General features: G+C 40.5%; 2 protein-coding genes and 1 pseudogene across 2 annotated transcripts; 1 reads left to right on the forward strand and 2 right to left on the reverse strand.

Moving 5' to 3' along the window:
- The first annotated feature begins 523 nt into the window (after positions 1-523).
- LOC149105105 (uncharacterized) lies at positions 524-5565 on the forward strand. The gene is made up of 4 exons (XM_089272325.1): positions 524-892; positions 1855-1975; positions 3082-3315; positions 3623-5565. Exons 1-4 carry the CDS (start codon positions 524-526, stop codon positions 3937-3939), a joined length of 1041 nt encoding a protein of 346 aa, XP_089128451.1. The 3' UTR covers positions 3940-5565.
- Positions 5566-8271: 2706 nt separating this feature from the next.
- On the reverse strand, positions 8272-16925 carry LOC149105106 (uncharacterized). The gene is made up of 4 exons (XM_089271175.1): positions 16520-16925; positions 12645-12713; positions 10272-10535; positions 8272-8778 (listed from the first exon to the last, which is right to left on the reverse strand). The coding sequence occupies exons 1-4, from the start codon at positions 16679-16681 to the stop codon at positions 8665-8667; spliced, it is 609 nt and encodes a 202-aa protein (XP_089127301.1). The 5' UTR covers positions 16682-16925; the 3' UTR covers positions 8272-8664.
- A 1629-nt stretch (positions 16926-18554) lies between these two features.
- Positions 18555-23669, reverse strand: LOC149105107 (uncharacterized; annotated as a pseudogene).
- Between the last annotated feature and the right edge of the window lie 510 nt (positions 23670-24179).

A 24179-nucleotide genomic window follows, 5' to 3' on the forward strand; every position in this document is an offset into this window, starting at 1 on the left:
TTAGCCTTAAAAGGACACAGTTATGTTTTCCATAAAGTAGGGCAAATTACTGAAATTATAGCTGGGCAAAACTTGTCAGCAATGCCTTCAGGCCACACAAATACATTTCATGTTAATTTCAAAGACGTCAAGACATTTCTTAATGTAGCTAACTACAAAAATTTAAACTTAAATAAATTTCTTTTTTTTTTTTCCACGGCACTCTTTTCACTCTATTCGTTTGCTCAGCGTTCCTTACTTTCTAATGTTATTCCCAATATACATGTTAGCCATCCCTTTAAAAAAAAGTGAAATTAAACTTGAGTACAGCCCGTCTGCGACTTCCAATTAACTGTAAGATCATTATATTGAAACCCCGACTGTTATGTTTTGGAACTTGTCACAAAAAATATTGTTAAGTAAACATCAATTAATTCATAGACACCATTCTTTAAAAACGCTATTAATAAATGATGTTAGGGTGTTAAGCATATCTGTGAAGTTGAGATCAAGTCATTACATTTAATCCATCCTGTTATTGGCCATGAATGTATTCGCGCTTTTATCAGCGAATACTTTTATCTACTTTACGTTTGAGGTTTTAGATGCTGGCTTCTGTGACGCCAGTGACTTGGCCGGTCTTCAACGCGACCCGAACAAGCCATTGAGATATGCACAGTTCATAGAACATTTTCATCATATCCTTGACGTTCCAAAAATCGAAGGTGTCACCGTCCAAACAGGAAGACAATGCCTGCTACGATGCGTAAAGAACGATCGCTGTTTTTCCACAAACACCGGAGCGCTGCGTCTGCCAAATGGAAATGTATCGTGTGACTTACTTCCAACTGACAAGTACAATGAATCTGAGAAGTTCAAAGGAAATCATACATTCCATCATTACAGCATTATGGTGAGTAATACTTATATCCTAAGTAACTAAGTAGCTATATAGCCCCGTCGAAACTATGGTGCATGTCTGACGTTTCTACATACGTTATCTACAACTGGACGAGTCTTAATTTATTGCGCCCCTAAACCCGGGGGAGGGGGATTTGGGGCTGTTTTGCTGATTTATAGTGTATTTAAAAAGCGCGACAAAATACAATAAACTTGCCACAAGAAGTTGCAAATTGGAAACTTGGGTCTATTTGCGACTTCGTTTGGCACGCACTTGTGTTGACTTGCGGTGACTTGCTCTCACTTTGGTCGAGATCAAATTAGCTTCCAAGTCAAAGTAAGTTTTTTACCGTTTGGAGTCAACCCTAGTTGAGAGACGTCCATTCGTTGATATAGCAACCTATTAATCAACGGGGATTTCAAGATGGCGACTGAAATAGTTACATTTTGGCCGCGCGGGACTAAGTCCGTAGATTTGAAATGTGTGTGTTTTTTTTGTTTTGTTTTGTTTGTTTTTTATTGAAACTGGCGTGTACCTGCGACGAAACTTGGGAGCCCGTTTGGCCACCCATCGCAAGTCTCTACACAAGTTCAATTTGCAGCTACTTCCGACTTCTTGGGAGTCCGTTTGGCAAGGTCTTAAATCTTCCCGATTACGACTAATAAAAGTGATTAGAAAATTTGCTGAAGTCTTCGGGGACTATCTGAAGATTTCCGAAGATCATCCGAGGTTTCACGAAGATTTTCGCAGAATTGTTTCTTTTTTACAAACTTAATTTACGTTTTCCGAAAACATTGCGGATTTACTGAACGTAACAAACCTTTTTCTGAGTAATTTACCTCGTGGTTTACTTTGCTTTTATTCCCGCAGTTATATTCAAGGTTAGAGAGCTTTTAGTAGCAACTCTTTGTTCAAAAAGTACCACAGATTATCTCAATGATCTTAATTTCCCGAAACTACTTCCTCCTTGCCAGAGTCCTTGTGAAAGTTTCCCCTGTCAGCACGGTGGAACCTGCCTAGCGCTTTACGAGACTGACGACTACAGATGTACCTGCACGAAGAACTACACTGGCAAAAACTGTGAGAATTTGAAAGGTGAGCTATTTTAGTCTTTAGCGAATTTTTCCGTTAATTGTCTAATTTAGTAAGATTAAAAACAAGCAATATATATGTTGCCTGTAACACTCATATTTTTCGCGAAATGAAGATCGAAACACATGCATCATTAATGCACTGTCTGGGAATTGTCTTTCGAAAGTATGGATGGACTCGAATCTGAATGGGACGTACAGGCAGCAATCTCTATTTTTCTTTCTTTTTTTTTTTTTTTTTGGTTACTCTGTCTGATGATATCGTCCTGACTTTTTGCTAGTTTGTTTATTTGATTGTTGTGGTTGTGGTTGTTGTTGTTGTTGTTGTTGTTGTTATGTTATTCTTGGCTCTCGAATTTATCTTAATTACTTTTAATGTTAAAAATGTCAAATTGTAGGAGGCGAGCCAGTTATATATACATGTATTAGGAACAGTGGCAGAACTGAGTCAAGATTGAAATAACACGGCTCCAGCTAGTGGTCAGAACATGCCACTCTGTCCTCAAGAAAACACTGTTGTTTATTCATGACCACTAATCGTGCGTAATTGTTAGTCCAAAAAGAATTTCGAGGACAATTTCTAAGACGAAGTAAAGCTCTACAAAGAAAAATATTGTCAAATTAATTTGAACGTAAAAGATTTTTTCAAAAAATTATATCTTAACGGATCAGTATCCCACAAAGCCAACATTTACCAGCATTAAAACATCGAAACATTTATAACAAACAGCACTCGTACTTTTTATACAAACACACAAATACACACTACTTTTGGTAGTGAGGATGGAGTAATTCCGGGGTGAGGGCGATGAATATGTTAATGTAATTAGCATAAGTAAGTATTTAAGGTTGGGTTATAAGGCTCTGCCCATAAGAGAGTCCCCACAAAAAGATTTCAAATTTCGCAATTCAAGTGGCGTGGTTGAAGACAAGAAATAACTGTGATGTAACCGAACGTTCTTAATATTTGAGGAAACCTCTATCAGAAAGGATAGTTTTCTCATATGTTAATGCTGTTTTAACTGAGCACCGAATTACTGCTGTGCAATTGTTGTGTTACTACTAGCTGTGTCACTTTACCGAAGTTGAGACCTCGCTTTTCCTTTGTAGGTTTTTTATCCCATTCGGTTATAATAGGTGGGAATGCATTTTACCAAAGTCGCCTTTCTCAGTTCCTGAAGCCTGCTGTTGGATTGAACCCTCAGTGGGTGCTGTGTTACCGCGCCTCCACTCACGGTTGGGCCGTCAGTACCTTTCACAGCAGGTGTGATGGGAAACGTGACACGGTTACTATCATCAAAAATGGACAGTACGTGTTCGGAGGATACACTGATGTTTCCTGGGGTATGATGAATATTCTGTTTTAATTTAAAATCATTACTAATCAACGCTAGGTTAATTAGATACAGTGTCACTTTGTTATCGTAACATCATCGTTTTCGAAAAGCTCTTCTTTTAAAATGTTTTCCGTCCACACGAAGATCATTGCGATAAGCTGTTTCGTTTCATTTAGTAACGCGAGCTTTGAATAGACTAGAGAAAGTTTGTTTTGCTGTGATTAAAAGTCCTCCATCCCCTATTCTCACCTGCTAATGAAACCCCGGGTTAATGTCAAGCCTTCAATCTCTGCTTCAATTTTCCTGTCATTCAGACACCAGTGAAACCCATGGCTCCACTTCCAATGCGTTCATATTTTCGCTCCGCAACAACGAAGACCTAGGACCATTTAAGAGCAAAGTGACAAATCCATCACGTGCAATTTACAGGAGCTCAAGTTATGGTCCAACCTTTGGTTGGGGGTGGGACATCTACATTTCTGACAATGCTAACAGTAGCACCGCTTCTTACGCATCCTTTGGTGTTTACAACGACTACTTCGTTCCAAGTGGAGTACAAGACCAGTACACAATCCTGGCTGGGACTAACTACTTTTCACCTGAGGAAGTGGAGGTGTTTTATCTTGGTTGACTTACCCTAATGATCCCTGCACTCAGGTTCTCAACTCACTTATCATACAATGCATCCAAGCTGATCAAAACGGATTGTTTTAAGTTTATTTATGTTCTAGAAATGTTTGGATACAAATCGAACTTAATTAAATAGTGACTACACCACTGAGCTAGCTTGTTGTCGTGATTTAACTTTTGCAGTAACATTTGTTCCCCTCACGCATGTATATCGGCAACAGATTAATTTTGATCTGACAATTTTAAGTGACATATAGATTTAGCCAAGCATAAAAGCAGAGCTCCTCAGTGATTAAATAATTAACCGTAAATGAAGAGAGGATATTTTTCCCTGAATAAGGAACTCAAAAAATTATCAGTTCTGAGCATATAATTGTTCAGTGTGCAGTTTCACTATTTTTTTCTAGTTAAATTTTAACAAACCATACCTAATTAGTGTACCCAACATTGTAGAAATTACACACACAATATATCAGGGACTTTCCAAGAGATGATTGTGCCGGAAGAAAAGTCAGCAACGCATCAGGGTTTAATTTGCGCCGAAATTTCGCCTTTGCGTGTACTCCCTCCCTCTCCCCCAGAGAAATAACCTGGCTGGAGCCCCGCGATGCAATGGAAAACCTAGTACCTGGTCAGCGGTCAACTTAAAAAAAACACGACTTCTTGACCTCCTGAGCCCGTGATATGGTCACGTGATACTGGTCAGCAGATACATTGCTTTGACAGCTGTCAATTAATTATAACATGGATGTCAAATATCAAAGATGTATCTGTGGTAATGGTGCTGCTACTCTCTTATTTTTCAAGGTATGGGGCTTCGCCTACGGGCGTTCGGACAGCCATTTGACAACCAAAATATTTGAGATCGATGGATTACCAAATTTTCTAAGGTATGATTCGGCGCGCAGGAGCTGCGCTAATATATTTTTTTTTTTATAGTTTTTGACGCTTGACGGCTATAATTTTGGGCTGTTTGATGGAAGACGGTAAAACTTCAGTGACGAAAATATTGTGAAAAAATTTGCCAAACCGAATGACGCTTAGTCTCATTAAGATCCAAATAGTTCAATAGATTGGCAAATCAGTACCAATAGATATACCTGATGTTAATGAAACGAGAAGTGCGCACGAAAATCAATCTCTTTCCTTTACTGTAAGGGGTCCAGTAAGTATATTATATTATTATAACTTTCCTGATATAACAGAACTTTTGGTTATGTTCGTAGTGTGAAAATAGGACCATCATAGTGATGTCATATATGATTTGAAAAAATCGAAAGAAAAAGAATAATAATAATAATAATAATATTATTATTATTATTATTATTATTATTAATATAATTATAATATATATAATTAGCCAACAAAGAATCACTGGCAGATAGATTTCCGTCTCTCAAAAGCGACAATCATTTAGAAATAATTATATGAAGAATAGCTTACTAACACCAAAAATTACAGAACTAAATCATTCCTTTAATTACAATAAGCAGAGTTTATACCGAGTAGATCATGCTTGGATGTCGCTTTCCATTTGTAACCAGTATTAAAATTGTGTACATGTATATTGAGTTGAGTCTGTGAACAATGTAATGGTTTGCAAACATAATAAACTTCCTTTACCATCTCTGCGAAGATATTGAGTTCAATGTATATGTCTAATGACGGTTGACTTCTTCGATAAAGGTAAGACTGTTCGTTTGCTTTGGTACCTCGCTCCCTCACAGTCCTAGATAAGACAGTACCCATCTGTTTTGGCTTGGGAAATGAGAAATTCCTTTATAGTTAAGTTCTTGTTCTTTTGTCAGTTTGACTACGTAGAACATTTGATAAATTCTGTCGCACCAGCTTATTTCTGTTTATCTCACAGTCTGTTAGTCAACGAAAACAATGACAAGAATTTAGGCTGTGGACAATTTTATTATATTGATTAAATTGAATAAAGTCAATTGAATAAATTAGAAATGCAACTGATCTAAAACAGATCGATCGTCTGCAATTAGTTCCGTCGAACACTAATCAAAAAGGAGAAAAAAATGTTTTCAGTATTTTGGGGGTGTTGTCTTAGAGGCGCGATGTTCACAACGCTAGCTAGCACAGATGATGTACAGTAGAATCCCTCCATTACGGCCACCTTGGGGACAGAGGAAAATGGCCGTTGTAGAGAGGTGGCCGTTGTGTGGAGGTAGGGGTATAATGTGACACCCTGTGTTTTATCTTGGGGTTCAATCTTTAAAATAATGCTTAGTGTAGCGTGTAAGTACGTAACACAATCAAAATATATCGTTAAAACAGAACCAAACAGAAACAAACAGAAACAGAGACCAACGACGTGCGGTATGGGTCAGGTTTCGTGACCTTTTCCAAAAAAGACGCGGGGTTTGTATACACCGTTCGTTAGTTGTTGATTAACTGGCCGTTTTAGAGAGGTTATTTTGGCAGTTGGGACGCACTTTAGTGAGGGCCAATGTCGTTGTGGAGTGGGAGCCGTTGTAGAGAGGTTAAAACAAAAGTGAAGGTATGGACCGTCCTCCGGGACCATAAAAGGTGGTCGTTTTAGAGAGGTGGCTGTTGTAGAGAGGTGGCCGTTGTGGAGAAGTGGTCGTTAGTGGAGGTTCGACTGTATTTGGTTTTGTTGACACATCTGGGTGTGTTTAAGGAATTAATCTGTTCCTACTGTCATACTGCTGAGCTGATCAGCCACATTTATTTTCCTTGTGCCTGTGCCCACGCTAAATTTTGTAAGTTATTGGAGGTGCAAAGCGTTTTTCTAGCTCTAGATCTCTCCTGGATAAAACTACTATTGAAAGAGCAGAAAAAAAAAAAAACCACCCTGTGTAAGAAGGTGTTAAAGTGTCACGATCAAATGTAGCTCCAGGATTGGTACCAAAATACAATAACTTTAATTCCGTGTCCAATTAGAGACGGGGATTTCAAATAATTCTGGAACTAGTTAAATAAGACTAGCTTCCCGGGGCTGTTGCGTTGTTCATGTTAACTTTCGTCGGACAAATCCTCCAAGTCGTTTTACTCCGTGCCAACCCAACCATCCGATCATGAGTCTTATGGCGCGATCCATTCAACCAAAATTACCGGGCTGAGGTTCTAAAATTTCTTGGTGTCGAATGGATCGCGACGGGTCCGAACGGTCTCGTTCCACTCCACTCCCAAAACGAGTTTCGCGCTCATTTTAAAATGCAGGATGTTGGATCACTGTTACTCGTATCAGAGCTAGATGAAGATTTCGACGGTGATATCAATGGTATCGTGTGAGCTGTTTCATGCGCAGTAATTTAACCTGTATAACGGGTTATTTTGAACAGACTGTTCCCAGATATTTGCCGTATGAGTTCAAACACTTCTTTCGAATGACGAATATCTCGGGAAATAAATCGTCTTTAAGAGCCCTTGACAGCCAAAACCCGGCGCGGGGGTACTTAACAAAGTTTAATACGGGATGGTTCCGCCCCGAGGTCCAACCCCTTACTCTTTTGTATACCATTTTGGCAGAAAAGGCGCCCCTTTCACATACCTACTTTAAAACACTGCACCCCCTTTCTAATTTTAATTAAAGGCCCTTTTAAATACCTAAATAACCGATTTCCCTACCCTTTTATATACCTCAACTTGTGAAATCCCTACTCTTTTATATACCTGAAGCCTGAAAAAGGTAACCCTTTCAGGCGGAGCCTCCCCGTATAAGCCATTATAGGGAGTAACCCCCACCCCCGGGGGCCAAAACATACACTTGGCTTACGAAGCAGTTACAAATCTGTTGTAACAGCACATGGATGTACGATTAACACCGATAGATCCGCTGTTAACAATCCATAAAAGCTGCAATGATAAGTGTTTTCCTCCATGTTGTGCATGGAAAATACCGTACAGCGTGGTACTGGGATTGAGAATGGGTCGGAATGGTCAAATGGAACGGTCCATTTCGGTCGGACCAGTCCAACCGAGAAAAGTGGTCCACCTCGAAAGGTGGACCGACTTTTTCGAAACTTTTCCGCTTGGACCGAACCGATCCATTCAGTTTTAGACCGAAATTTCCGGAAATTTTGGTTGAATGGATCGCGCCCTTAGAGTAGGTAGTTCTCGGTCACTCAATCGTCATTAGAAGAGCCAACCAAACGAAACATTACATATCTCGGAAACTTGAAAAAACTATCCGATCCGTGAAGAGAACCAAACACAATTATTATTTGTTATTTATACCGAGACAAGGACCCTTGTAGCCTTATCAACATTTCTAAATTCGATCGGGAATTAGAGGGCCACGGGTTTGTCAGTCGTAAGACTGTTGTGTGTTACCCTTGTTAAACAAAGTTAATTAATTAATTTAATTTATTTATTGAGCATCTGTTCCTCCCATTGTGGCTATGCGAACAGGCAAAAATAAATAATACAGAGGCACTAGCTTGTGAGTATTTTTAAGTAAACAAACACGCACAATTGAGACATGACGGAATATTTGTATCGAGTAGACAATAACAGCGTTCAATAACAGCGTTCTCCAAGGGTGAGTTGTAAGATAAAAACGTCAACACATATTATAATTTAAAGAGAATTGATATGCTTAAAATTTTGCTTTCAACGGAGCGCTTTTAACATCTTAACTACCTCTATATGGTTGATATGCTGACTGAAAGACTGAGTGGAGTTTCTTTACAACCTTTATGAGATTGCTCGTGTCTGAAAATGCATAGCAATACGGACAAAAGAACTAAGTTACATCTATGTCTTCCGATCTTCCAGAATTCTTTCCTGAACTGTGCCTTGGTGGGATCTGATTTTGTTTCCGATAATAATAATAAGGGTCCATTGACGAGCGTAAGAGCTGTTAAAAATAATAACAGGAAAGTTAGAGGGAGAAAACGAGCTGTTATAAGATTAAAAATAACAACGAACTTATTTAAATTATTCACTTGCTAGTAAGCCCTCGAGGTGGTATATGATCTATTTGAGATTGACAAACGGCCTTTTATAATTCCATCGTTTGCCAATTTTGTTTTGCATTTGTTCTCTGAGGCTTTTACAGCTCCTCCCATTCTTGCTGAAGAGTGAAGGAGTACTAATACCGGAGGGGGGGGGGGGGGGGAAGGGGGAGGACTCCCATATAAAAAGGGTAGGGTGCTCGTCGTACCTTTTAGGAACTAAAAAATCGGTTTTGCTACCAAAAAGCCTCAAAAAGTTCACGGCAGGAGCTTTCGCTGTACCTCTTAGGGTATTGAGCCGAAAACAAAGATGTGACAGGGGATGATTTATTTTTTAGAATTGGTACCTAACTCTTAGGGGTGAAAACATTTCGAGCCAAGCCCCCCACTCCGGAATTAATACTGCTCAGCAAGAATGTGTAACCTGATATCGTGAGGTGAAGTAAAATGACCCAGAAAGCGCAAACTGACTCCGCGGAGAACAGCAGCGAAGACCTTATGCTCCGTCGCAACGAAGAGGAGTACTTCTGGGTAAATCACCGAGGTTGTGAATAGGTTGTTTTGCTGACACTGACTTAACATATGTACTTTTCAGACTTTTTGAGAGACTTGATGACAAATCTTTGGTCATGTTTGGATTCAATCATTGTGTCACACAAAGTAACTGCTAAAATTTTTAGTCTTCTTAGTAGCTCTTTCTACAGTAAGTAAAACATACATACACACACACATACATACTTTATTCGTCCCGGACAAATAAAAGAGATACGTTAGTGTGTTTAAGACTCTAGAAATTTGGAGATCAGCCTCCTGAACAGGCGGACTAGCGGAGCAGTTCGTGTATCGCGTTTCGCGCGCTGCCCCACTAATCTGCGTTTGGCTCTCTGCCCCGCTAATCCGCCTGTTCTGCAGGCTATTTGGAGATTAACTGTTTTCTTAAAGAACATTTGAAGTCCTATAGAGAAGGTTTCAACTTTAGCGCAGAGTCTAATGAGTTCCAGAGTTTAACAGTTCTATAGAAGAATGTTCCTTGTCGGGTTGCGGTTTTGTAAAGAGGAATCTGTAAACTCTGCGAGTTTCCTGTTGTGCGTTTGGAGATGCTAGTTCTTTGGGTATATCTAGAAAATAAGGCGTCCGGCCCACACCCAGTCATACACTTAAAAGTCATTATCGCTAGACGGTATTGTAAATGCAGCCTCACTGGTAACCACTCCAGATCTACTCTAGATCCACTATAAAAAAAAAACAAACTGACTTCTCTTTTCTAGGGAGAGTGCTCTTGGCGTGAAGCCTGCATACTGATTAGTCCTAGAACTGGGAAGGCTACAAATTACCTCAGTCATTTTAAAACTCTAACTCTAAGTAAGTAGATGAGCTGATGAGCAAATGAGTTTACCTGGGTATGTGCAGATCTATCTTGAAAGGCCAGTGCACCCAATATAGAAAGGAATAACTCAATTAGAGCCATAACAGAAATCGTTGTCAGGTGGGAAAGATTTGTGTCCTCGTCCAAGTCATCCGAGAAGTAATAAAAGCCATCTGCATTTTGTCTCAGTGCAAAACGTGCCGCATAAACCGCTACTCCTTCTTCGCCATACCAGAACAAGATAAAGCCACACAATATGGAAGAAGTGATGCTTAGAGCTTTATAGACGAGAACCTAAAGAAATATATAGATATTGTTTGTATGCTTTGAATAAGTAAACGCAAAGAAGGTAAAGTAAAATTCCCTTTAGAAGACGATATGACAAAGAGCAAGTGCACTGGGATTGACAATCCCCTTAGTCATGACTCTAGCCTGCGTAGCAAGCGTTTCTATGGGGTTCGGGAGCAAAGAATTACAGCGCGAAAAATGGAGCGAGTAAAAGAGGGGGAAGGGGGAGGGGAAGGAAGGAAGGAAGGAAGGAAACGCTTGCAGACAAACCCCTGGATTTTGAAAACCGCCCACTTGGCCTTTCATGCCTGAGTGCGCACACTGAGATTTCGTGTTGTCATCGGCTGTCATAAAATTAACCAACAAAATCTTCGGCCTTCCGTAGCGGAAGTGAACTTTGAACCAAAATAAACTTAAAACTTGTCAAAATATGTCTGAAACAACGAGCGCACGGTGGGACGGAGAAATCTCGATGAATAAAATTTGGTAATTTATAATCAAGCTATATTTCTACTCAATACGTCTAAAAGGAAGGACTGCAAGGGTGAAGTTTTAGTACAACTCTGCCAGAAAGTTAAAATGCGAGAAGTATTCAAGTCACGTTAGTAATCCTTGTGCTCGCAAGATTCGAAATCCTGGATCACTGTATTAATTCGTCCAGGAATCGATACAAGGTAAAATTAGCAAGTCAACTCCCACAAAGGCAACTCCAGTAATGAAGCGTTTGCTGGAAACGCCAGATCCGCAAATCGGCTCGTGTGTTATCGCCTGTAGCAAAACAAACAACGGAAAGTCTTCTCAGAAAACTTTGGAATTTGGGCAGGAGAGGCTTCAAACATCTGAGAGGGAAAATAACGATAATCTTGACCAGTATCTGAATAAAGATAATCTTCCCCTTGGCCAGACGAAATCACTAGGTTTTCCCACGCAGAAGTGCGAATCTTCTGTCCCGTGGTTTATTATCTTGTCCTTGGCGCATGTGGCATTCAAGAAAGTGATGTTAAAATTAAAGGAACAGCTGCAAATTGTGTCGCGCTTGCTTCTGCAATAATGTGCAGGCTTCGAAAAACCAAAGCGTCGGCATTGCACTACAGGATTTCTACCGTACTGTCGAAGCTGACGACTAAATCCTCGTTCAGCGAGAAAAGTTAAAGCGTTTTGTAAACAAGCTTCGAACGCGTCTTCTCCCTTTGTCTGGCACTCAAAGGTATTAAAATACCTTTGATCGACACATGTCAATATATTGGACTGGCCCAGCCAATCACGAGCTCCGTTCGCTGGCGAACGGAGGTTTTCAAAATCCAGGGGTTTGTCTGCAAGCGTTTCCTTCCTTCCCCTCTCCCACCCCCCTCTTTCTTTTTTTTGGCTCTCGCCCCATTTTCCACGCAGACAGAACACCGAAAATCCCGTTCGTCGGTCTTTCGTTGCTTCCAAACCCCACGGAAACGCTTGCTACGCAGGCTATCATGACTCTAGTGTAGAGTACTGTTACATCAAACTGTTGGAGGTTTTAATTGCTTAAGGCCATACCATTGAGTCAAATTCGATGTTTGTTTTTTTTTTCAACACGTATTTTTCTTTTATTTCAGAGACGTATGTGGAAGTAAGTTATGTACATTTTCAGTTCTGTCATTGTTTCTAAGGCTCAAATAATAAGCTCCTGGCTCAAATAATTTTCATGCTACTTGTTACAAACACCGATTGCCGGGGAGGAGCCAATTGAAACACACAAATGCCTCGAAGGAAAAATGTCTCCTGGATTGGCAGCGTTCTATCTACTCACATCAACATATAAGTTGCTACATCTCTTGCGTGGTTGCCCGGATGGAGTGTGGATATCAAGGCCGACAAGTATGCGGGGAGATGTGGGTTCGAATCCTTCTCGGGAAACTAATTTTTCTTTCATTTCAGAGACGTGTGTCAAAGGCCGCCTGAAAGTTATTTACATCTTTCTATCATTGCTATTGACAGAGTGTTTTTTTTTTATATAAATAAATTTGGTCTTATTCAATTTGTGAGGATAATGGACAGTGGAGCTGGGTGAGAACACGCAATGTAAGTAGAATAACAGATGCATTAAAAGCAAACGTACACAAAGATATAAGATTGTCTCACCAAGGCAGAATGTTTGGCCAGGTACACTTTGGTTCTCACAGCAAAGCCACAGGCTGCAGTCATAGCAATCTGAAATAATCAGCAGAATAGGCCTTTTGCAGCAAACGGTCACATAGTACAAAATATGCCAAGTTCAGTGCAAAGGCAAAGGCAGCCCCCAAAACAAAGCGCTATTTTTTTTGGGGGGGGGGGGGAGGAGGTGGAGGGGGGGAGGTTGTTTTGTTTTTGTTTTTTACGTCCCAGCGCACAGCTTGCCCTTTGTACCATGTGACTGTTTGTTGTAAAAGACAGACCTTTTCAGAGGACCGTACAGGGGTATTCTCGTGAGGCATGATTAGCTGATATTATTTTCCGTGAAACGTGAATTGAAGAAATTATTCTTCGTGATCCGTGACCTCAAGGTTGTGCGTGACCCGTGAAGAATTTGGAGTATAAGCCGATATTCGTGATTTCACCATTCCATTCCACGTGATTTTGGGACGCGCGTGTTTCGGATGTGAAGTGGACGAATAGCTAGAGTCGAGAGGTATTTAGGTATGCGACTTGCAATATGGAGCCTTTACCGAGCCTTTCACGACTTTGCTTTCTACAAACACCCTTTCTATAACTAGCGTAAGAGCACGTTATCAACCACTTAAAAATGCTGCGCATCCTTGCCCACGTTAACTTTTAATGTATTACACAAAACTTTGTTCGTGCAAGAATCCATTAAAAATGCAGTTACAGACATCCCATTTTACTATTCTATCAAAGGATCAGGATGGGATCTGCACAGTGTGTATAATATTTGAGTGTAGATACCCGGTGTAGTCAATCGAACGCTCGGTAATCGATCTCAATCGAACTCCAATCGCTCGATACATTTCGATGGTCGATTGGGTTCGGCAATCGAACATAATCGAACTCATCCAAACATTTTGCCAATCGATAATCGAACCATAGTTCAATCGAACTCAGTCGAACCACAATCGTTTGACTCATATGCATTTGGCAAATGAACACATAGGCGAGTGACCACAGAAGACAAGCACGCGGTACATCAACGAGTTGTTAGGGGAGGAGGGACGGCGCAAAGGCGAGAGCACTCGCCTCCCACCAATATGGCCCGGGTTCGATTCCAGCCCGGTGTTATATGTGGACTGAGTTTGTTGTTGGTTCTCGCCTTGCTCCGTTTTTTTTTTTTTTTTTTTTCCGGGTTCTCCGGTTTTCCTACCTCCTGAAAAAGCAATATTTGTAAATTCTAATTCTATCAGGGTAGAGGACTATAGGACCCGCAAAAAAAACCAGCTAGAGTTGATGTGACTTCCTCACTAAATAGTGTAATTTACAAGTTACTTTTGGCAGTCTTGTAGCTGGCTGTGTTGTTCACCACTACGAGGCCATTATTTACACGTGTCAAGCTTTTAAAGCAAGTGCCAATTAAATGAGACTGAGCAACCTTGAAAAAATCCGTGATGTTTTTGACAACTACATGCATCAAGGTGAATGTTATCATCCAAAACAAATTGGCTAGGGATCTGGAACTACCATGCAATTGATATCTACGCGAGTCGCCCGCAATTAATGCCTCCCATATAAAAAAAAAAAGGACGGGGCTGCTGGTCGGAAATTTTGAAAAGACCCCCTAGGAGTTACCAAGATCCGGTTTTCTGGGGGTGGCTTGAAATTTTTTCTATCCTAAGAGACACCAATTCTTACATAACACATTATCTCCTGTCATATTTTTTTTCGGCTCAATACCCTAAAACGTACCGCAAAAGCTCCCACTGTGGACCATTTGAGGCTGAGCACTCTAAGAGGTACCAAAACCGCGCTTTTACCCCCCCCCCCCGGAACCAATCACATGTGTGTTCATTTGCCCTCGTTTTCTTCGTTACTTTCATTGCCTTATTTTCTAATGGGTACAAATACCATACTTGATGATATCCCAAGTTATTCTGTACTCGATTTTCCGTAAACCAAACGTCTGTTTGCATTCAAAGAAGAAGGTCAGAGGTCTCAGCTGCAACGTGTCCGGCCGTCATCTTGGAAATTTTAGGTAAACTTATATTTTTATGAACTTGAATCGGGCCCATTGAAAGCCCTAGGCTGTTTTTAATTTTTCCTGTTGATTTTATGGAGGGTTGGTATCTGGGTCAGTAGGAGGTCAGCTGACAGCTGGTGCGGGCAGTGTTTTGTCTAGACTGGGAGCAGTCTCTCTTTTCCTCGAAAATCCGTAGCGAAGAACGCAAAACAAGTAAGCGTGCGAGCGTGACTGAGAGCGTGACGTGGAGCGTGCCGGTGAGCGTGACGTGCGAGCGGTTACCGCTCGCCGCTCGCACGTCACGCTCACAGTCACGCTCGCGCGCTTACTTGTTTTGCGTTCTTCCCTGCCACGGCTTTCGAGGATGAGGGAGACTGCTCTCATTCTAATGTTTTGTCGAAATTTGCATGTTTGAGTCCTTAGAGTCTGCTTTGGCTCACTTGTTAATTATGTTAACGAGATAAGTCCCTGATTGCATACTAATATGATCACATATCGAGGAGCATTTTACAGATCGCCAACAGATCGGCTACTGCTTCAGACCACGAGTAGTCCCTCTTTCGCTTTGTCCGTCGCGCGTGACAAGAAAGAAAACTGCGAGCCGCCCACCACCCCCCCCCCCCCTCCCCCCACGATTTCGCGCGGCCATTTTTCTCTTGCGGTTCTCTTTCGCATGCACGACGGATTAAGCGAAAGAGGGAAGACTCGAAGTCTACTGCTTTGACTTTTTGATGAACGGATATCATGAAATTAAAATGTAATTTTACGAAATTTACGATTTTCGAATAATACGATTATTATCTACCGACGCAGCGAAGCAAAGCGTGAATATTATCCATAGACAAGGTGAACGTAAACAAACCGAGCATTTTGTAATAACATTGTCTTCACATCGAAGGAAACGAATGCTTCTGTTCCTTCCTCCAGAGATCTCCCAAGCTTCTTTAAAGACGTTATCGTATGCAAAACCATACCGGTACGATCATCGGGCATTCAGGAATTAGTTAGTATTCTTCCGAGAATAATTTTACGGATCTAACAATGGGTTTTCACAAGCGAATCAATTCCATTCCGTTTAAGATTCAAGGTAAATAAATGAAGCCTTCGCATAAATGCCACCGATATTTGAATAAAAAAAAAAAAATGATACTTATACATCCTAAGCCCTACATTCATGAGAAAAATCCTTAAAGTGTCAGGAAACATAAGTACCGGACCATGGAAGTACAACAATCATGATATTGTTATTCAAAGTTGGGCGCTACGCGAAGGGTCTAACAACAGTAAGGAACGACGTGCGAAGAACTTCAATTCTTTACTAGCTTTTACACTATTCTACTTACGGCGAAAAATATCCGCTGAATATCCGTCAATCACGGCAGATAAAAATCATGTCTCGTCTAACGAAAAGCGATTCTATAGAGTACAAGCGTAAAATAATATGTCCTTCGATAAACTAGAGATCACGGCTATTAAAGCGAGAGTAATATCCCATTCGATAGGATATTGCTCTATGGCTGATGACTAGAGGGCCATATATAAATGTCTGTATTTACATGAACCAACATCAAGCCGATTTTAAAGCACATGGCTTTGTTTCACTCGACAATGTTGCCCTGTGTGTACAAGTGGAGTAAGACAAGACATTAATTTCGTACGGTATCGATCCAAATTGTTGTTTTTTTGTTTTTTTTCCTTCGGCGAGCCGAGCTGTTTTTACACGGCTTAATACAATAAAAGTGTTCAGATTTCTGCAACCAATTCGGTTCGCTTAAATCCGAATGTCTAGTTGTTTTGAACTGGTACCAATAGGAAGCAGTTTCAGCATGCAAAATGTCTTCGTGTTACTTACCAAAGCTCCAACCCACACGGGCAAAGCGATATAACGCAAAGGAAAAGACATATTGGCCGGTTGCTCGCTAGCTTCCAGACGATCAATAATTCCTGTTATTACCAACACCATGGCTCCTGCCATTTGTAAGATAAGAATTATTTCAGGAGGAACAACCGCCATAATGAAATCACGCGCAAATGCTCTTGGGAGCCGTCGTTACTTAATCACCAACAGGAACTGGTTAGAGTTTCGGTCACTAGTACGAAGTGACGAATGCAGATTGCAAATGTTGCCGACTGCAGACCAGGTGCAAATTGTAGATTAGGCACAAAATGACTGTAGACTGCGGACTTAGCACAAAACGCAGACTGAGAATTTTTCGTCTTATACGTAATAAATATTGAACCAGCCGGGAATTGAACATGCCATCCAATAACTCACTCGGTGTCACGCATTCGCTTTTCCCAGGGCCCGCGCAGCAACTTTTTCACTGAGTAGAGGGGAGGAGAGGGGAGGCTTGAACAAGAATGTCTAAGAGTGAGCACGATAGCAATTTCTTGGCGTGGGCTTACTAAGTGGATCTCAGAAAATCATGAAATCGCAGAAAAATACATTTAAAATAGTAGGCGAAGTACTACACAATTACAAACTTCTTGAGCTTAAGGCGGGGGCCGTATTTTGGCTGGGTAATATGGTTTTCACGTAAATATCTCGTTCACGTTTCACTGCAGTCAAAATCTCTCTGCTCATCCCACATATTTACGTTTTGGGCTGTTTTGTAATTTTTGGGTGATTTTTGGGTATATATAAACAATAGCCTCCATTTGACGCGAAAATATGCTAGGATATTTGTCCGCGGACATTATCTGTTCCGAGAAGCGAACAGTTTTCCGAGAGCGTAGCTCGAGGAAAACTGTGAGCTTCAAGGAACAGATAATGTCCAAGGACAAATATCCGAGCATGTTTTCGCCCCAACTGGAGGCTATTGTGTTCATTACATTTTAAATCTTTTTCGCAACACGCGCAGTTTTGAACATTAGGGAATATTCTCGGATTTTCCTCAGTTTTCGCTGGGGAATATTCGGTCACGTGACGTGTTTAGACCAATCGCGCTCGAGCGAAAATATTTGATGGATTATGATTGGGGATAAATAGTTTTTCTCAAAGAATTAGTACAATTTATGGAATTTATTATACCATGCGCTACAAATATGGTAAGCGTGTGCGTGATTTTTTGGGAGTGTTTATTTTTATTTTAATTTAGTTTTCGATATTTTGGCGGGCGATTTTAATAAAACATTTATCCTACTCGCGCTAGTTGGAAATGAAACGATTATAGCCAGGTGTTTTCGTGGGATATAGGCCAACCTCGTTCCCAGAGCTTTTTCCTTAGAGACTGGATATAGGTCCTCAGGCTTTACTGATAGCGCTGCGGAAAAACTGGTCAGATAGAGATACTGGTCAGATAAAGATACTGGTCAGATAGAGATACTGGTCAGATAGAGATACTGGTCAGATAGAGATACTGGTCAGATAAAGATCCTGGTCAGATAGAGATACTGGTCAGATAGAGCTCCAACTCAAGTAAAGTATTTATAACCCGTCTGCCAAATTTTACGGAATTTCACCGAAGGAAACGCGAGAAACGTCACTGTCAGGTTTGCTGTTTGTGCCCATGTTGACGTCATAAAATATCGAAAAACACAGACGTTTTCCTTTGAACGCACGCAGATTACTTGAGCTTTCGTCCTGATCAAGCGCTCGTGCGATCGTAAAACTATAGGGAGCCACCTTAAGCTCAAACCAAGCCAATTAGTGACCAATTAGACTACTCACTCGATGTCAAACCGAAGTAAAGCCAAACTGAAAAAACGGAAAAACAAAAAACTGAGTGTTGTTTACTTTCAACATTCAATTGAAAACCCTCTATCCGTAATTGAGCTAACTTTGTATTCCACTGTTTTGAATATCCATACATGTCGCATTTAACATAAGTGAGTCCAAAGACTCGACGTTCTATCGCACTTTCTTGTTTTGCTGCCCTTTTGTTTGCTTTTACACAGTTACTTGTAGGAATCTGAGAACGCTTGTTTGTCCATCGTTAAAAGGCTACGCTACTGACAAACACTCATAGAATGAAATAACAGAAAGAATCTTCGCAAAGATACTATCATGCCATTCCCTTTAAGTTGTGCCCTGCAAAAAATATGTGAAGTAAAATAAACCAAAAAAACAAGAAAGATTAATCCTACAACTTATTCTGAGCCAATCAAATAACAAAATTGTGCTCAAAAGTCTGCATGCGAGCCAAGCGGCCCATTAGACTGGCTCTTATCTTCGGTTTCTGTAACATGAGGCGACTACGACGACTAGGAGCATTTTAACCCCCCCCCCCCAAACACACATCACCCACCCCCTGATTGGGATGCCAATCTATTGCAGGGTTACTCCGCATGGTTAGATTCGAGAGGCACTGTGAGAGTAACGTGCCTTCCTCAAGAACTCAACACAATTTCCCCAGCACGGGTTCGAATACGGACCGCTCGATCCGCAGTCTAGCATACTACCTAGGAGGCCACCGTGCCTCCACCAAACCATCTGTCTATGATGATTTCTACCACAATTGCCAGTAATTTCGCAATCTGATTGGCTAATTTGCCGTTGTCGATAAGAGTCCAGACAACGCTGCTCGCGTCAATATGTCACGCAATGCCTTTTTCAGCTATCACGCTCTTAACAAAAAAAAAAAATTCTTTGACGTTAAAAAATTTGTTGTGGACTCACTCGGCTCCGCCTCGTGAGTCCATAACATTTTGACCATTGTGATGACGCGTATCGTTGTCGATAAGAGTACAGACCACGCTAAACCACATTCGATTTGTTACTTGTCATTTACATTCTGGTTGTAAACGTTGCATGTACTGTACCTGCATTGGCACAGATGTTGAAAACTTACTTTCTGGGACTTGAAGCAAACGTACATCCACTCCTGCCTGATCATTACAAGGTTCAATAGATGGATCAGCAAGCTTTTAAACAAAATTGAAAAAAAGAGACTGGTAAAAAAGTATTGGGGGGAGGACAGGAGCAGAGAGGGGATGGGTCATCAGTTTTTGAACCCTTGGTAAGAGGTGGGGGAGGAGGGGAGGAGGGGGTGGGGGGAAAAATCGTTCAATTTTTAGCTACCCAAATTTAAATTTTGTACGCACGGAATCGAAATTATCATTATGTTATTGTAAGTACCAAAAAATTCGAATTCTCATTCCTTGATCTTTTGATCTGTACCAAAGCTAAGAAGTAGATCTAACGGAATGAGCAAGGAGTCCCAATATTCCAATCTTCAAGAACCAAATCGCTGACTTGTGTCCATAGGCATACTATTTATTCACCAGGGTACGGGACTCATGGTCATGGGTCTGGCACTCAAACCCTTGGGCCTTGGTCTCGAAGTTTGCTGGCTGTGTTAGTCCCCAGGACTCACTACAGCCATTTTCTAGCCATTTTCACTGTTCCACGCGAGGCGAGGCCGGAGGCCAAGTGTGCGAGGTTTACAGTCAAGTTTTCTGTAGAGTTTACGAACAGGAGTTGAAGGTTGCAAAAGCAAACTGAAAAAACAATATTATTTTCAGATGCTTTTGTATTGTTAGGAAATATACAGTATCTAAAATGTAAATTACATCACAAGTTCATATACATAATGCGATTTTGTCTGATTACGCAGCAAAAAGTGCCATGTTTGGTAGCGGTTGGGGCATGTAATATCCAACCTTCATTTAGGGGTGGCCTAGGTCACTCAGTTTTGTGCCGAATGGAAGGGGTGGCCACCTGTTTTCTTTCCACCACACTTGCAAATGCTCCGGCCCACAACGCTCTCCCCCACCCCCCCCCCCCCCCCCTCCCCTTTATACTATTTGACCAGTCCCTAACACCGTGAATCAAATAATTGCGTATTAATAACTTCTTCTAATAAAAGAAAAGGGAAATGGTGGTCACAAAGAAACAAAACTAATAAAAGTGAAAACAAATCAAATAACAGGAAAGAAACAAATAAAACAATATATATATAGATTCCGAGTATTGATATTCTTAGTGTTGAAAAAGCCCGAATGGGCGAAACGTCCACTTAAATTAAAGACCTCCTACGAGAAAAGTTCGCATCTTCTTCTGTTTATTCAACCTATAATTATCTAAAGAAGAAGCGTTCTGTATCCACTGGATCCTTTTCTCCAAGGCATCATCGTTGGCAAACCAACATCGTTTACCCATCTATATATTAACATACCTGTATGTATGTAGGGTCCCTTTCGTTTGAAGCAAATCATGAAAGAGAGAAAGATTTCAATCAGCGCAAGGGCAAAAATTATGGCCTCAACTGCAAATGAGCTAACTGGGCATATGTGTAAAGATCTGTGCCATACCAGAACAAGATGAAACCATATAAGATGGAACAGGAGATATTCAACGTTTTGAAGGTAATAACCTAGAACGGTGCCAAATAAGAAAGAAAGAAGAAGAAGAAGAAAAAAGTTAGAACTTAAATAAGTTGAGCACCATGTCCAGAACTATATGTTAAGTACTAAACTATAAGATTCTATTCTTGTTCATAAATTATATATTTTGTAATTATTAAAGTTAGCTTTACTAAACAAGTTTTTTAAGACCTCCCGAGTTGCCATGGTTTTATAATTTCACAACGTAAATGGCACTACTCCACAATTCTAATTGCTGTAAGAGACTCGTGTGGTAATTTCCGCCTGAGACCCTAAAAAGTACCAGGATCAGTCCAATGGTGTTTTTTCTACATTGAAAATCCCTAGGTACCATTTGGCCAAAAATTTTAAAGCTAAATGGGTACAGCAACACTCAATCAAAAAAATGTCCACTTTCCTCACCAAAGCAGAATTTGCATTAAGTTGCTTCCTGATTCCCACGTTTAACCCAACACCTGCGCAGTTATTAAGATCTGAAATAAAGAATTAATTTTGTAACGGAAAAGAAAAGATAATCAAAGTTACACTAAATATCAATAGAGATTTTAGTTTCGTACATATATTTGGCTCAAATTATCAATGATTGGGATGTTAATTATAGAGACAAGTGCTGAGTGAAACTAGTTTGTCAGATTGTGAAGTGCCGTGTGGCAACAACATCCGCAGTCGAGTGTTTCCACAGCTTTTTCCCGTTCTCTTGTTTATTTATCTTTGTCGAAATTATTCTTCGTGATCCGTGAACTGAAGGTTTTGGGGGACCAGTGAAGAACTTCGACTAGTCACCGATATTCGTGACTTCACCACTCAATTCTACGTAATTTTGAGACGCGAGTCATATGCATACGAATGGCTAGAGTTGTCTATCGAGAGTGACTTATACATGCGATTTGCAATATGTAGCCTTGACTCCGCCTTTTACGATTTTTCTTTCTTCAAACACTCTTTCTAGTGTAAGAACAGGTTATAAAAAGAGTATCTTACAGTACTTGCTTATTTTCGTGATTCGGCAAAACGAAATATTTATATCCGAGATCCGTTATCCTCAATTCAGTTTCCGTTCGTGAATCGTGCCATAGATCTCCTGTGCAACCCTCTAGATTATCATATGTAATATATTTTTGGCCGAGCCGTAATTAACTACTCCTGTTGTTTCTGTGTTGTTTTGAGACCTAGAAGTACGCGTCCTAACATGCACTTTCTCACAGGGTGTTCTTTCAATACTGTATAATATGCGCAAGTAAACCGAGCTTGTAACAAGTTTGACGGAGTATTTTGTAAAACAGTGTCACAGAATCCACTCTTGTCAAATAATCGTAATCTTAGTAAAGCATATTAAATTATTAAGTCTAATATTAGCCTCTTCTGGTACAAGAATGGTACAACGGACCCAAGTACAACTTTATTTTTATTGCTACTCTAGAGCCGGGTCCTAGAGGTGTTCAATTTAATTGTGATTTTGTAAATAATGAGATACAAAACAAAGTACAATTTAAAAGCTTTTAATTCAAATTTTCCCGTTCTTAATTTGCTACTCTATAGTGTAGATGTTTAAACCCCGCCGCCATGCATTTCACGAAGACGAGTTTGACGTACTAGGTAATTAAAATAATTTACATATTTTTTTGAAGTGTAATGATTTTGATATTATTTCATCATTTGGCGTTGCGGCGTGTACCATACCGTTCTAACTAGCAGTAAGTCAAGTACTTAAGACCCACTGAATAAAGATAACGGTGCGAAAGGTTACCGATCTTTTGTGACATGCAATGTAATGCATGTTACTTCCAAGGAAATAGGTCCGGATCTCTCCAGGATGGTGCCATCGTACCGTCTGACCTATTGTCCTCCCAGAAGGGTAGAGACGCCGCTACTCTGTCTCTGTCTTCCCTGCCACTCATGTTTTGCCACCATAATCAGTGTTTTGTTTCTGTTTCCTGCATCTACCCAGCAAAAGGGAGGGGGGGGGGGGGGGTTGCAATGTTGTTACCCATATAAATATCCTCGCTGGTACTGTTAGATCTGCCCCTCCCCCTGTATGGGTGTGGCTTTAATAATTTATACTCTGAATTGCACAGCAGCAGGGTCTCATTAACTGATGTTGTGGAACCGTTTTGAGGATAAATGTTTCGAACGGATACATGTAGTAGTATTAGCATTGAACAAAGTAGTTGTCTAAAGCTTACCAGAATTCCAGTCCACAATGTAAGGTAGAGGGAATGCTGTAGCACGATCTCCATCTTGTACACGATCAATGATTCCCACTATGACCAACCAAAAGGTTCCTACCATCTGAAGTACTGTAACTTTAATGAGTAATGTTGGAACTGCAATCGCCATGATGTACGTGAACACGGAACTCCACGAAAATATTTTTGGGTTTGATATTTCACTTCAAAAATTGGATCAGCCACCGGAACGTATTCACCTGTCATGTTATGATTTATAGAGGAACTCAGTAGGCCATGTTCGATATATCAATACTCTAACATGGCTCCGTGGCTTTCAGGACAAACTTTTATATATTTGGTGGTGTTTTCTATGTATCGAGTCTCTTTTAGAAATTGTGAAACAAAAGAAACTTTAAAAAATGAAATTCTGACCCGAAAGCCTCGGATCCACGTTAGAATATCGATATCTAGTATAAATCTACCAGCGTTCTATCACGAATGCCGTTGTCTGATTGGCTACTCTAATCAATATCTATTCTGTGATAATTAGTGAGTAGCGTAGCAGTGTACCCTTGTTAACAAACTGACGGCCGCTTCTCGGCGTATTCGAAGTGTCCGTGAAGAGAGTTTAGACAAAGTTTTGAACGACTAGCAGAGTTAAACTAAAACAATTAGATTATTCGCTCTCGATTTCTATCACGCGATAGAAATCTCGAGCTCAAAACTCGTGAAAGTTTCTCACAGCACTTCTCGTTCTCCAAAACTTTCACTCGTGTTTCTCAGTCAACAATTAGATTATGAGCTCGAGATTTCTATCACGTGATAGTTGACGAGGGCGCAACCCGAGTCAACTATAACGTATCGAAATCGAGAGCGAATAATCTAATTGTTTCAGTATAAATCTACTAGTCGTTCAAAACTTAATCTAAATCCTCTTCACAGACACTTCGAAAACGCCAAGAAGCGGCCGTCATTTTGTTAACAAGGGCACACTGCTACGCTACTCACTACCTATCATAC

This window comes from Orbicella faveolata, unplaced genomic scaffold (genome assembly GCF_042242905.1).
Source record: "Orbicella faveolata isolate gen_17 unplaced genomic scaffold, um_ofav_v1 contig_34, whole genome shotgun sequence".
NCBI classification, from domain to species: domain Eukaryota; kingdom Metazoa; phylum Cnidaria; class Anthozoa; order Scleractinia; family Merulinidae; genus Orbicella; species Orbicella faveolata.

What these genes read in the sequence shown, in the direction of transcription:
- LOC149105106 (XM_089271175.1), bottom strand. Translation starts at nt 16,681, where the DNA reads ATGGCGGTTGTTCCTCCTGAAATAATTCTTATCTTACAAATGGCAGGA. An exon ending in CCGTGTGGGTTGGAGCTTTG is followed by an intron (nt 12,714 to 16,519) that starts GTAAGTAACACG and finishes TGATTATTTCAG; the next exon opens with ATTGCTATGACTGCAGCCTG. An exon ending in ATAGATCTGCACATACCCAG is followed by an intron (nt 8,779 to 10,271) that starts GTAAACTCATTT and finishes TATTTTTAACAG; the next exon opens with CTCTTACGCTCGTCAATGGA.
- LOC149105105 (XM_089272325.1), top strand. Translation starts at nt 524, where the DNA reads ATGAATGTATTCGCGCTTTTATCAGCGAATACTTTTATCTACTTTACG. An exon ending in TCCATCATTACAGCATTATG is followed by an intron (nt 893 to 1,854) that starts GTGAGTAATACT and finishes CCTCCTTGCCAG; the next exon opens with AGTCCTTGTGAAAGTTTCCC. An exon ending in AAACTGTGAGAATTTGAAAG is followed by an intron (nt 1,976 to 3,081) that starts GTGAGCTATTTT and finishes TTTCCTTTGTAG; the next exon opens with GTTTTTTATCCCATTCGGTT.